The 14,174-nt window shown below is 45.5% G+C and overlaps 1 protein-coding gene across 9 annotated transcripts in view; it reads left to right on the top strand.

The window, feature by feature from the left end:
* Positions 1–14,174, top strand: part of LOC117345822 (ly6/PLAUR domain-containing protein 3-like) — a 92,046-nt gene that overhangs the window by 57,455 nt on the left and 20,417 nt on the right. For all 9 annotated transcript variants that reach the window (XM_033915006.1, XM_033915001.1, XM_033915004.1 and 6 more), the window contains one exon: positions 5,575–5,754. In XM_033915006.1, the coding sequence (XP_033770897.1) occupies positions 5,575–5,754 (180 nt within the window). The remainder of the gene's footprint in view (positions 1–5,574; positions 5,755–14,174) is intronic.

Below are 14,174 nucleotides of genomic sequence, written 5' to 3'. Positions count from 1 at the left end.
CTTGTATTTCCTTATGCTATGCTCAGGCTGGGCTGCAACTTGGGGGTCGTGTTATAGCACACAGGGTCCGAGCTATGGCTGCTTCAGTTGCATTCTTACTCCATTTGCTGAAATCTGTAAAGCAGCTACTTGGTCCTCAGTGCATATGTTTCCTTCTCACTACTGTCTGGAATCTTTTTCCAGATATGATGCTCACTTCAGGCAAGCAGTTTTACAAAATTTATTTTCTTAATTTGGCCAACTCTTCTTCCATCCTATTGCAGTAAGGTAGGGAATCCCATATGTGAGAATATACTGCCTGCTTTTCCTAAAATAAAGCACAGTTACTTACTGTAACAGGTGTTATCCAGGGACAGCAGGCAGATATTCTCACATCCCATCCATCTCCCCTAGTTGGCTTCTTAGCTTGCTTACGGAACTGAAGGGCACAAGCTAGCATCGGTTGGGAATGCACATGCGGGTAGTCGCAAAGTTTTTCAAACTGACAGTGACAGTACACTTGTTAAACTGTCCATACTGGGCTTCTTGGATGATGTCACCCATATGTGAGCATATATGCTTTTTTTTGCCTCAAAATCTGTTTGATTTGCAAGGTATCAACACATATGGACCTCCCAGGCCATTTTCTTTCAGGATGCGCCAGTTTTGCACTGAATGGGCACCTGAGGAGCATCCATGTGTCAAGTGCAGGGGAGCACCTGGGGGGTGGGAGTTGTGCTCTTATCCTCCTCTGGTCAAACAAGAGCCTCAGGATTTCACGGGTCCTTCTGTTTAGGGGTTTCTTCCTCCCTAGAACCTTGTCACAATCCTGGCACCTGAAGGGCTAGGTTGAGTGTCCGTTCACCGTCTATCAGGGAATAGGCTGAGTGTCTGTTCACTGGAGCTCTTGTGCTCAGAGAGGGTTTTGGGCTTACCAAGGGTTAGGCACTAAAGCCCACATTCCTCCCCTCGAGGGTCGCCCAGGAGCTCTTTTTTCCAGGAACTCCAACTATGCTCCTTTCTGTTGGGAGTCCATTAATGAACCCCCCCCCCTTGTCAGTTCAGGGTGAGGTCCCTCTTGATCCCCCTCAAAATGTCCCCCCAAGGTTTGAGGGGTCCAAACCAGAGCTCCTGTCCCTATCAGGAGTCTAGTTTAAGATTCTAGGAGTCTCTTTTCTTTACAAATTACCACTTTCTCTGCCACTTGATTCTTATGCAAATCCTGTTCAGGGTCATTGGTCCCCTTCCTAAAAGAAATGGTCAGTCAACAAGTTGGAGTTGCACACAGTTGAGTTGGTGCTGCAGGAACTGGCACCGAGCCCAGTGGGCAAGACGGTCAGACAGTGCCAACTCAGTAGCGTATATGAATAGGTATGGAGGCACCGAGAGTGTTGTGTTTATGGAGGCCAGGCTACTGTTTCATTGGGTCAAAGCTCACTTGCTAGCCCTGACAGCTGCACATGTGGCAGGAGTAGACAACATGCTGGTCGACTAACTCAGCAGACAGACACTGGTTCCTTTGACATAATCATTTGATGCTGGAGAGCCCCAAAGTTCACTCTGATGGCATCGGTGACCAACAAGAAAACTTCAGATGCGAGCCAGGAAGTGAAGGTGTGGACACAGTGGTTCAGCCCTGGCCTTGGACGGGATTACTCCTATGTGTTTCCTCTTTTGCCTATAATTAGCAGGGTCATCTGGAGAATAGCAGACCATCCAAGGCTGGTGATTCTGGTTGCCCCAGACTGGCCACATTTTCTTTGGTACACATACCTCGTCAGGCTGCAGAGGGATCAATGCTTCAGGCTTCCTCTGCACCCAGGCCTTCTTTCACAGGGCCTGGTTACCTCATTAGATATCTGGAGGTGAAGGATCCTTTTTGTCTGTCAGAACACCTGTTTGTGTTGACTGCTTCTGGCTGTTTGGGGAAGCTGGCCTCCAAAGCTTCCATTGCTCAATGGATTTGAGTAGCCATTTCCTAGGCATACATTGGATGCAGTAAACAGCCTTCGTGTTAATTGAAAACACACTCTACTAGGGGTGTGGCTTCTTCATGGGCAGAATCCTGGGTGGTGCTGCCTGATGAGGTCAGTAGGTCGGCCACATTGCCCACTCTCTATATCATCACAAAATTTTACAAGGTGGACGTGGCAATGCGTGCGGATACCGTGTTTGAATCCTCTGTCTTGGCAGCAGGCTCTTGTCTCCCGTACTAGACTCTTGGGACTGCTTTGGTACATCCCACCAGTCAAGACTCCTATGCCTTTTGCACTAGAATGGAAGATTTGGTTCTTACCTAGATAATCTTTCTAGTAGAAAGGCATAGGAGCCTTGACAGCCTGCCCTGTCATATTTACATTATGCCTGCCTACTTTCTCAGACATAGATGTCCTGTGCCTCTGCTTGCCTTTCTGCTGTTATGGGGTCTGCAGAGTCTTGATTATCCTGTACAGGGTCATTCCATGTCAAGTGATCAGATTCTTGGAAAGTGCCCTGCATGACCATCACGGATTTTGATGAAACTTCATATGCAGAGTCCACCATGTCTCAAACGAACTTTGGTAAAGTTTTAGTTTCGCCTGTGAAATATTTGTGGAGATATAGCCATTTGTTTGTCCCCATACCACAATGAAATACAGTACGACAATGACATTCTGACAACTTTGAGATACAATATCTCCCGAGCTGTGTTTCCAAAAAAACTGAAACTTAGCTACCCTGCACAACTTTTTGAGCTCTGTTCATTGCTACCAATAACAATTTTTGCCGAGCACTGATTGAATGCCTGAATTACAGTAAACTTGGCCGAAAAAATTAGTGCTCCAAAAAAAGTCAAAGTTTGACATTACTTAGCTCCCACAATAATTGAGTAATAAATGCGAAATTTGGCGCATAATGTCTCAGTACAACGTTGTTTTCAAAAGTACAATTTCAACCTCCAAGCTCTTTCCATTAGTTTACAAATTAAGTGTAAAGTTGCTAATTTGTGTAAAAAGGCCAAAAATAGGGTATTTTCAGCCTGCTTTTACAGAAAAATACCTTTTAGAAACTCTTTCAAATCAGTCTCATTAGAAAGAGCATATTTCAAACCCCCTAGAAAAAGTGGACTTCATTTTTCAACGCAGGTTAACAATGGCTGAAAAAGGGGGACAAAGTTGTGAGACGTTGCCACGGCAACAACCTCTATTTCAACATAGTTCTGTCATTTTTAAAGTTACAGTTTTGTATTGACGTAGTATTACTACTACTCTATTGCGTTGGTCCATGGTGACATTGTCACTACCAGTTCAAGAGTTTGAACTGGCAACCCCATCGCCATAGGGGTCACGCCCGATAGCTGTGCAATACCAGCCACGGGTGGGCCACTTCGTCCAGGTTCCCAAGCCTCGCATTTGGTTTCTTTGTCAAGGTTCCAAAGCCTTTTGTTGGTATATTTCTGGTTCCAAAGCCAACGATTAGGGTGTCTTATCCTAGGTTCCCAAGCCTAAATTGGGTATCTTATATGGTTCCCAAGCCGAAGTGAAGTCCACTTTGATTTTAACTGCCAGCAATCTTTATAACATTATGTTAAATTTTTGAGCCACTTTCTTCAATGCAGTTTCTGGAAATTGATATTGGCGGCCGGATGATGTAACTGAAGGGGCACAAAGCATGCAGATGAGGTGTTGCTCTGGAACCCAACAAACGTCTTGCCTTTCTGGCCAATAAAACGAATGAGCTGGACCGTGAGGATGCATAAATTTTATCAATGCATCATTTTGTTCAATTGAGACTTCAACAATGTTGCCTATCCACCATTGATTATCGTAAGTACAGGCAACGTAGCAACCAGGAAAGATTTCGGACACTTTCAAATTTGGAATGGCAGCATCAGAAATTTTGGCAACAAAATTTATTGTGTCATTTGAAACTTTGTTGACACGAACCGAGTTTGAGTCGACTGGTACAAATTGGTGGTGCTCTCTGGTACCGGCTACTGTGCTGCTTTCATGCCATCTTTCTTCTTGAAACTTTTTGCTTTCTTCAATTTCTTCTTTTGGAACATAAATGTATTTAACTCCGTGTATATTTTGGTCACAAAAGTTAAATAGATCCTTTGGCGTCAATATTTGATCCGTTGATGGTCTTTGGAGGCTAGCCCGGGCAGCCAGTCGTTTAGTTGTTATACCAACTCCATCGCAGGGTGATTTTCCGTGGCAAGTTCCAAAAAAATTCCATTCAGCCTCAATGTTGAAATCATTTCTGTGATTGCACAAATTCACAAAGTTCTTGTAGTTTTTATATTGTGCAGCTGAGCCGTCACTGAAGTAGTACAGCTACATTGTTTCCAGGGCACTCCTCCTTGGGAGAGGGACATTGTGCAGGTAAATTTCCTGATTTCTATACTGTTTAAAAAAAAAAAAAAAAGGGTTGCCAATTTTGGTCTCTGGCAATTCCTTAGTATTAATGCCTGTTGTGCTACAGTTGGTGTCTATTTTGGTTGATCATGTTCACAATACACTTGTTTCCTTTAGGGTAAGAGGAAACGTATAGAGGAAGGGAATGTAGGGGGACTCCTATCTAGCATGTTTCTTATTTTTCTTATCGACTGTGCTTTGGAACAAACTGGGGAGGAGAGGGCAGAGCCAGAGGAGGAGGTGGAGTTGAAAAATGTAAATGATGCCATCTACACAACTCATGAGTAAGGACAGATTACCCGCTGGCTAAGACTCAGAGGCCTTTCTAGAAAGAAGATTATTAAAGTAAAAACCTAATCTTCCATTGTTGCCAATTATTCCCAATAATTATTAGGGCCTAATTATGAGCATTAAGGCAATTCTATAAACAGTGCCTAACTTGTAGTGCACATGTCAGTCATCTGCTAGGCGTCGTTTATAGAATTGTGCTTAGTGGCGCCTAAGTGATCTTAGGCACCGGTAGGCATTGAAACCTTAGGTGCACTCCATTTATGCTAGGGTTTTCTCAGCCTAAATGAGTGCACCAAAGTCAAATCATGCCAAGAATCTGCCTCTAACCATGCCTACTTTCTGGTAGGGGCCTTGGAGTAGACAACTACTTTGAAGTGGTAGTCGGCTACAAGTTAATTATTTGTTTTTTTAATGGTACTTTTCAATTAATAGACGATAAATCCGCTGCAGAACAGTAACAAAGAATACCACGGCGAAGGAGATATAAACCTGTAGGCTATAATTGGATCAATTTATTTCATATCTAATAAATTGATCCAATTATAGCCTCCTGGTTTACTTCTTTTTCGCTGTGGTATTGCTTTTCAATTAATGGCATCGTTTAAGCCTAATTGAATAATTGAGATCAGCTAAGTGCACCAATCTAGGTGCCTAACTTCAGGCGCCATTTATAGAATCTGGGCCTAATAGCCTCGTTAGTTAATTGAATTGCACGTGCAAATTGGGCACATGTATAGATTTGTGCATTTTGAACACCATTTATAGAGTTTGGGGGTTGATAGGTGCATACTAGCATATGATTATGAAAAATCCTTTATAAACTTACCCCTTAAACCTCACTCATAGCGTGGATATACTAATAATATAATACATGCCACACACTATCTGCTCTTTTCCTCTCTGTCAGGTTCCTTCATGGTGACAAGATGGAAGAAAGGCTGCAGCGTGGGACTTTCTGTGGGTCTTGTTATAAACACTTTTTATGATCCTGTGTTCCATTATAGTAAAATCCAGGCCTGCAGCACTGATCTCTGCAATAATAACCTGACAAACTCCAATGTGACCAAACCTCCATACATCACCAAAGGTAGGACATTCAGACAGACTAGGGCAGAGCATGTCATTTACATATAGTTGTAAGATCAGAGGATGGATTTATGTCTCTGGGCCAGAGTGGAAAAATTATTTAGAAACGTGAGCATCGGTCAAAATCTTCAGGAAGGAGGGGATGCATATAGTTTTCTCTTAGTTTACAGTGCTTTGTACCTTTTTATTCTGCCTTTCCTTTTTTGATTCAATGTGATTTAATTTTCTTCGGTTTCTTTGCTCTCTTTTTAGGGAAAACTCTGGCTTTCTCTTATTTTACAGTGCTTTGCACTTTTTTATTCCGCCTTTCCTTTTTGATTCAGTGTGATTTAATTTTCTTCGGTTTCTTTGCTCTCTTTTTAGGGAAAATTCTTGCTTTGCATACTCTAATATTTTCCCTTCTACCTTTCTCTCTTCTCAGTCTCCCTCCATCTTTCAGATCATGTTCTTTCCTTCTATCCCCTTTTTGTGTTTAGAGGGATTTTTTTTACCTCTTATTTATGTTACTGTGTTTATTTATCCAAACTTCATATATCACTAACATGACCATTTATTTTTTTCATCTAAATGGGACATCTATTAATTGACAGTCCCACCCCCCCAATCCCGCCCCCAATTTCTTCCATTCATTTTTCATGTACACATAATATCTTTTTAATTCATAATGGTAACCATAAAATTAAAAAAAAAAAACCACAAAGCACACTATACACAGGGAAAATGTTAATTATCATTTATATTTGGAGGGGTTTCAAAGATGTCAAGGCAGATGACTTTAAAATATGCACCTCAGTAACTATAGAAAAATAGACAAATATAGTGCAAAATATAGACAGCAGATATATATTCTCAAAACTAACACATTTTGATCACTAAATTGAAAATAAAATCATTTTTCCTACCTTTGCTGTCTGGTGATTTCATGAGTCTCTGGATGCGTTTCCTTCCGACTGTGCCTCCTTTCTTTCATTTCCGTATTTCTTTCTGCACTCAGGCCCAACAATTGTCCCTTTCTATTCCCTCCCTCCTTCCTTCCTATGTCCGTAGTGCCCCCGTGCTTCCTTCCCATGTCCTTAGTGCCCCCAGTGCCTCCTTCCCATGTCCTTAGTGCCCCCAGTGCCTCCTTCCCGTGTCCTTAGTGCCCCAGTGCCTCCTTCCTATGTCCTTAGTGCTCCTTCCTGTGTCCTTAGTGCCCCCAGTGCCTCCTGCCCGTGTCCTTAGTGCCCCCAGTGCCTCCTTCCTATGTCCTTAGTGCCCCTTCCTGTGTCCTTAGTGCCCCCAGTGTCTCCTGCCCGTGTCCTTAGTGCCCCCAGTGCCTCCTTCTATGTCCTTAGTGCCTCTCTCCCATGTCCTTAGTAACTCCAGTGCCTCCTTCCAGTGTCCTTAGTGCCCCCAGTGTCTCCTTCCCATGTCCTTAGTGACCCCAGTGCCTCCTTCCAGTGTCCTTAGTGCCTCCTTCCTATGTCCTTAGTGCCCTTTCCTATGTCCGTGTGCCCCTTCCTATGTCCTTAGTGCCCCCAGTGCCTCCTTCCTGTGTCCTTAGTGCACCCAGTGCCTCCTTCCTATGTCCTTAGTGCCCCTTCCCGTGTCCTTAGTGCCCCCAGTGCCTCCTTCCCGTGTCCTTAGTGTCCCCAGTGCCTCCTTCCCGTGTCCTTAGTGCTCCTTCCTGTGTCCTTAGTGCCCCCAGTGCCTCCTGCCCATGTCCTTAATGCCCCCAGTGCCTCCTTCCTATGTCCTTAGTGCCCCTTCCTGTGTCCTTAGTGCCCCTCTCCCATGTCCTTAGTAACCCCAGTGCCTCCTTCCAGTGTCCTTAGTGCCCCCAGTGTCTCCTTCCCATGTCCTTAGTGACCCCAGTGCCCCTTCCTATGTCCTTAGTGCCCCCAGTGCCTCCTTCCTGTGTCCTTAGTGCACCCAGTGCCTCCTTCCTGTGTCCTTAGTGACCCCAGTGCCTCCTTCCAGTGTCCTTAGTGACCCCAGTGCCTCCTTCCTATGTCCTTAGTGCCCCTTCCCGTGTCCTTAGTGCCCCTTCCCGTGTCCTTAGTGCCCCCAGTGCATCCTTCCCGTGTCCTTAGTGCCCCAATGCCTCCTTCCCGTGTCCTTAGTGCCCCCAGTGCCTCCTTCCCATGTCCTTAGTGCCCCTTCCTGTGTCCGTAGTACCCCTTCCTTTGTCCTTAATGCCCCCAGTGCCTCCTTCCTATGTCTTTAGTACCCCTTCCTGTGCCCTCAGTGCCTCCTTCCTATGTCCTTAGTACCCCTTCCTGTGTCCTTAGTGTTGTTAGTGCCCTCAGTGAACATAAGGATTGTCGCTGCTGGGTCAGACCAGTGGTCCATTGTGCGCAGCAGTCCGCTCCCGCAGTGGCCCCTAGGTCAAAGACCAGCGCCCTAACCGAGACCAGCCCTACCTGCATACGTTCCAGTTCTGCAGGAAATTGTCTAATTTTGTCTTGAATCCCTAGAGGGTGTTTTCCCCTATAACAGCCTCCAGAAGAGCGTTCCACTCTCTGGGTGAAGAACAACTTCCGTACGGAATCTATCCCCTTTTAATTTTAGAGAGTGCCCTCTCATTCTCCCTACCTTGGAGAGGATGAACAACCTGTCTTTATCTACTAAGTCTATTCCCTTCATTATCTTGAAGGTTTCAATCATGTCCCCTCTCAGTCTCCTTTTTTCAAGGGAGGAGAGGCCCAGTTTCTCTAATTTCTCACTGTATGACAACTCCTCTAGCCCCTTAACCATTTTAGTCGCTCTTCTCTGGACCGTTTAAAGTAGTACTGTGTCCTTCTTCATGTACGGCAACCAGTGCTGGACGCAGTATTCCAGGTGAGGGCGTACCACGGCCTGGTACAGCGGCATGATAACTTTCTCTGATCTGTTCGTGATCCCCTTCTTAATCATTCCAAGCATTCTGTTTGCCCTTTTCGCTGCCCTTGCGCGGACGGCTTCATCGACTTGTCGACCAGTACGCCCAAGTCTCTTTCCTGGGGTGTCTCTCTGAGTACTGCACCAGACATCCTGTCTTCATGTACAAGATTGTTACCAACATGCATCACCTTACACTTGTCCACGTTAAACTTCATTTGCCATGTTGCGGTCCATTTCTTGAGCATGTTTATGTCCTGTTGCAGGTCTTCGCAATCCTCTTGCATCTTCACTACTCTGAATAACTTCGTATCATAGAAACTTAGAAGATGACGGCAGAAAAGGGCTACAGCCCATCAAGTCTTCCCACTCTGCTTACCCACCCCCTGTCTATGCCCTAATGACCCAATTTTCTTATCTTGACCCTCGTAGGGATCCCACATGGGTATCCCATTTATTCTTAAAGTCTGGCACGCTGTCTGCCTCGATCACCTGCACTGCAAATTTAATCACCTCGCTCGTCGTTCCAATTTCCAGGTTGTTTATAAATATGTTGAAGAGCACAGGCCCAAGCACCGAACCCTGTGGCACTCCACTGGTGACACTTTTCCAGTCCGAGTATTGTCCATTTACCCCCACTCTTTGTTTTCTATCTGCCAACCAGTTTTTGATCCACGTGTGTATTTCACCCTCAATCTCATGGCTCGCAATTTTTTGAAGTAGTCGTTTATGCAGGACCTTGTCAAACGCCTTCTGAAAATCTAGATATACAATGTCGACCGGGTCACCTTTGTCTATCTGCCTGTTAACTCCCTCGAAAAAGTGCAGCAAGTTCGTCAAGCAAGATCTTCCTTTGCTGAAGCCGTGCTGGCTGGTTCTCATCAGATTGTGTCCGTCAAGGTGGTCAAGGTTATCAGCGCCTCTACCATCTTTCCTGGTACCGAGGTCAGACTCACCGGCCTGTAGCTTCCCAGATCTCCCCTCGAACCTTTCGTGAAGATCGGCGTAACATTCGCCACTTTCTAGTCTTCCAGAATCCTTCCCGATTTGATCGACAGATTGGTTATTATTTGAAGCAGTTCAGCTATAATCCCTTTCAGTCCTTTGATTACTCTCGGATGGATGCCATCCAGTCCTTGGGATTTGCCTCCTTCCTATGTCCTTAGTGCCCCTTCCTGTGTCCTTAGTGTCCCCAGTGCCTCCTTCCCATGTCCTTAGTGCCTCCTTCCTGTGTCCTTAGTGTCCCCAGTGCCTCCTTCCCATGTCCTTAGTGCCTCCTTCCCATGTCCTTAGTGCTCCCAGTGCCTCCTTCCCATGTCCTTAGTGCCCCCAGTGCCTCCTTCCCATGTCCTTAGTGCCCCTTCCTGTGTCCTTGGTGCTCCCAATGCCTCCTTCCTATGTCCTTAGTGCCCTCAGTGCCTCGTTCCTATGTCCCTAGTGCCCCTTCCTGTGTCTTTAGTGCCTCAGTGCCTCCTTCCAATGTCCTTAGTGCCCCTTCCTGTGTCCTTAGTGTCCCCAGTGCCTTCTTCCCATATCCTTAGTGCCCTTTCCTGTGTCCTTAGTGCCCCCAGTGCCTCCTTCCTGTGTCCTTAGTGCCCCATCCTGTGTCCATTGTGCCCTCAGTGCCTCCTTCCTATGTCCTTAGTGCCCTCAGTGCCTCCTTCCCATGTCCTTAGTGCCCCTTCCTATGTCCTTAGTGCCCCTTCCTATGTCCTTAGTGTCCTTAATGCCTCCTTCCTATATCCCTTTCACTGCCTTCCAGCCTTTGTCCCACTCCCCTGAAGCCAGACAACCAGCCTGCCTGCCTCCCTGCCGCGCCAAAGCCTACCTGCCTCCAGCGCCCAATTCAAACCCACCGTCTGCCACCGCTGCTGCTGCTGCCTGCCTGTCTCCCTCCAGCGCCTATTCAACCTCCCGCCCGCCGCCGCTGCACCTTCTTCTTGCCGCCCAGAAGCCTTCTTCCTGACGTCATTTCTGACGTCGGAGAGAAAGTTCCGGGCCGGTTTTTTAAAATTTTTATTCAAGCAGATATTTTGCATGTATTACACACACAAAATAACTACCCGATTAAAAACTTAAAAAGCCGCGCCCCCCCATACATTAATGTGCTCCCCTCCCTGAACCCCCCAAAATGGTCTCCCCCTGCTGCCCCCTACAGCCTCAAAATTATGGCAGGAGGGATGCCAACTCCCTCCTGCCATCGTACCGATCCTGACTCCCCCAAAACACAACCCCCGCTCCCCATACTTGTAAATGTTGGGAGCAGGAGAGGTGCTCAGTCCCTCCTGCTCCTTAGGCCTCCAGCACTGTCTTCAAGAGCAGGAGGAACCACAAAGTCCTCCTGCTCCTCCTCCTCCATGTCAATGCACCAGGGCGGGGCCTAAAGCCGGCACTGACATGAAGGAGGAGCAGGAGGACTTTGCGGTAGAGTTGCGCGGGGAAAGAAATCCCATCCCATCCCTACCTGACCCCGGCAGGATCCTCTCCGTCCCCACCCATCCCCGCCAGATCCTCTCCATCCCCACCCATCCCCATAAAAAGCAGCAATTACTTCTGACAGGATCATCAATTCCATAGTTTCCTTTGTGTTTGCGCTGCTGTTTTCCTTGTGGAATCTCTTTGGTGGAACCCTTTTTTTTGTTTGTTTTCTGTTCAGGTAATTAACTTATAAACCCCCTCTTTTACTAAGGCTGACGAGTCCATTATATTATATGGATGAATCCTGTTTCCAAATCCTTCCATCCCCATGGGAGTCCCGTTGGCTAGAGGGGGGTCCCCATGGGAATCTCGTGGGCCAGAGGGGTGTCTGCGTGGGAGTCCCATGGATTAGGGGGGGGATCCCCGCAGGACCCGCAGGATTCCCACGATTCCCGTTCCTGTGCAGCCCTCTACTTTGTGGTTCCTCCTGCTTCCAAAGACAGTGCTGGAGGCCTAAGGACCAGGAGGGACTGAGCACCCCTCCTGCTCCCAACATTTACAAGAATGGGGACAGGGAGCTGTGTTGCATTTTGGGGGAGTCGGGATCAGCATGATGGCAGGAGGGAGTCAGCATCCCTCCTGCCATTTGTGTTCATGGGGATATGGTTTACGCAGGGTTTGCAGCTAAATGCATATTTTATAAGCGTGTAAATTGTGCACATGGAGCAGCTGGGTTGGGAGATGCACATTTGTCAGGGGGGGTTGTTTTTTTTTGACAGGTCTGCCTGTCTTTTATTCATTTTGTTCTTTTTGGGGTAGCAGCAGACAGGTTTTAGGTTAGTAATACCCGATTCAAAATAGCCAAGCAAAGAAAACAAATAGAATGTTAGGCATGATAAAGAAAGGAATCACGAATAGATCGGAGAAAGTTATAATGTCGCTTTTTAGGGAAATGGTCAGACCACACTTGGAATATTGTATCCAACATTGGTCTCCCAACCTAAAGAGTGATATAAAACTGCTGGAGAGGGTGCAGAGACTAGAAACGAAGCTAATAAAAGGTATGGAGAACTTGGAATACGATGAATGACTTAAGAGGCTGGGATTGTTCTCCCTTGAGAAAAGGAGTCTTCGAGGGGATATGATTGAGACTTTCAAAATACTGAAAGGAATCGACAAAATAGAGCAGGAAAAAAAAATTATTTACAATGTCCAATGTGACACGGACAAGAGGACATGGACTGAAGCTAAGGGGGGACAAGTCCAGGACAAATATCAGGAAGTTCTGCTTCACGCAACAAGTGGTGGACACCTGGAATGCTCTCCCAAAGGAGGTTATTGCAGAATCCACCGTTCTAGGATTTAAAAGCAAACTAGATACACATCTCCTTACGAGAGGCATAGAGGGATAAGAGTGACTAAAATTACGCCAGGTGTACAACTGGCTGGGCCTCTGCGTGTACGGATCGCCAGACTTGATTGACCGAAGATCTGATCCGGAGATGGTAGTTCTTATGTTCTTATGGCTATTTTGCATGGGATTTTACTAATTTGCATGGGTGGATCGGATTGGAGATTCATCGTGCAGAAGTTTAGTGAATCGGGTCGGGGAACAACCACAAAACCAATAAAACTGATTTTGCAATTGTGAGTACAGGATCGGAAGCTTTAGTGAATCTAGCTGTTAGTGTGCACTAAGTGCATGTTATTTTTTTTAAAGATGTTTTTAAAGAGGGTGTGTCATGGGTAGTGAATGGATGTGGAAACATTAACTAGCTAGCCGTGTTCTCATTAGCACTCACTAACTGGCATACACTATTAAATAACAATGTGCAAAATTTGAGCATAAGTACGTAAGTGGTGCCGTATTGAGCTAACTGAAAGTCCATTAAGCCTAGTATTTTGTTTCTAACAGTGGCCAATCCAGGTCACAAGTAAGTGGCAAGATCCCAAATCAGTAAAACCAAATTTATGGTGCTTATCCCAGGACAGAAAAATGGAGAAGTGACTTAGTGGTTAGGGCTGCATCTTCAGCTCCCTGAGGTTGCAGACTCAAGCCCAGCACTGTTCCTTATGACCCTGGGCAAGCTATGTAATACTCCATTGCCGTAGGTATGTTAGATTGTGAGCCCAGCGGGACAGATAGGGAGCAATACTTGAGTACCTGAATGTAAACTGCTTAGGCTATAAGCAGTGTATAAATAGTTTTTAAAAAAATCAGTTTTTTTTTTTCTTTTCATTTCAGGATAAAATGATATGAAATAACATAAGAAATATAGTTGATCTTTTCCATATTGTTTCAAATGAATACATATCCCTAGCTAATGCTGTTATCATGCATTACCTACAGCAGGGTCAGTTTTTTATCCACCAGGCCAAAAATTGTTCTAGGTGGACTAGAAAGTAAATACAAAATCAAAAAGCAACCTTGCAGACAGCCAGTAGTAGTATAATAAGTTGATTAAAGATGAGCAACTTTAAAAACAAATAGGGATCTAATTGTTCAGTCATATGCCAAACATATTTCAGCAATGAAGTGCCTGCCTCAGTGGTGTGCCTTAAAGTTCTGTTCTTGGGCCTGTTCTTTTTAACATTTTTATAAACGATATTGCTGAAGGGCTGTCAGGTAAAATTTGCCTTTTTGTGGATGATACCAAAATCTGCAATAGACACCCGGATGTTGTGAATAACATGAAGAAAGACCTAGCGAAGCTTGAAGAATGGTCTGAAATTTGGCAGCTAAAATTTATTTCTAAGAAATACAAGGTCATGCATTTGAGCTGCAAAAACCCGAAGGAACGGTACAGTAGGGGGTGCACGACAGAAGAGCGGGACTTGGGTGTGATTATATGTGATGATCTTAAGGTGGCCAAACAGGTTGAAAAGGTGGTAGATGCATGGAACAGTCTCCTGGAAGAGGTGGTGGAGACAGAGACTGTGTCTGAATTTAAGAAAGCGTGGGATAGGCACATGAGATCTTTTAGAGAGAGAAAGAGATATGTTACTGTGGATGGGTCATTTGGCCTTTATCTGCCATCATGTTTCTATTGTGAACCTCATCACAGAAAGTAACCTAAAATGCTCCTCATTCTGGGTATTCGAAGATTTTAGTCTACATATAGATGACCCAGAATGCCAAAGGTC

This window comes from Geotrypetes seraphini, chromosome 11, assembly GCF_902459505.1.
Source record: "Geotrypetes seraphini chromosome 11, aGeoSer1.1, whole genome shotgun sequence".
In the NCBI taxonomy this organism is placed as follows: domain Eukaryota; kingdom Metazoa; phylum Chordata; class Amphibia; order Gymnophiona; family Dermophiidae; genus Geotrypetes; species Geotrypetes seraphini.
This window is presented reverse-complemented; position numbering and strand designations above follow the sequence as displayed.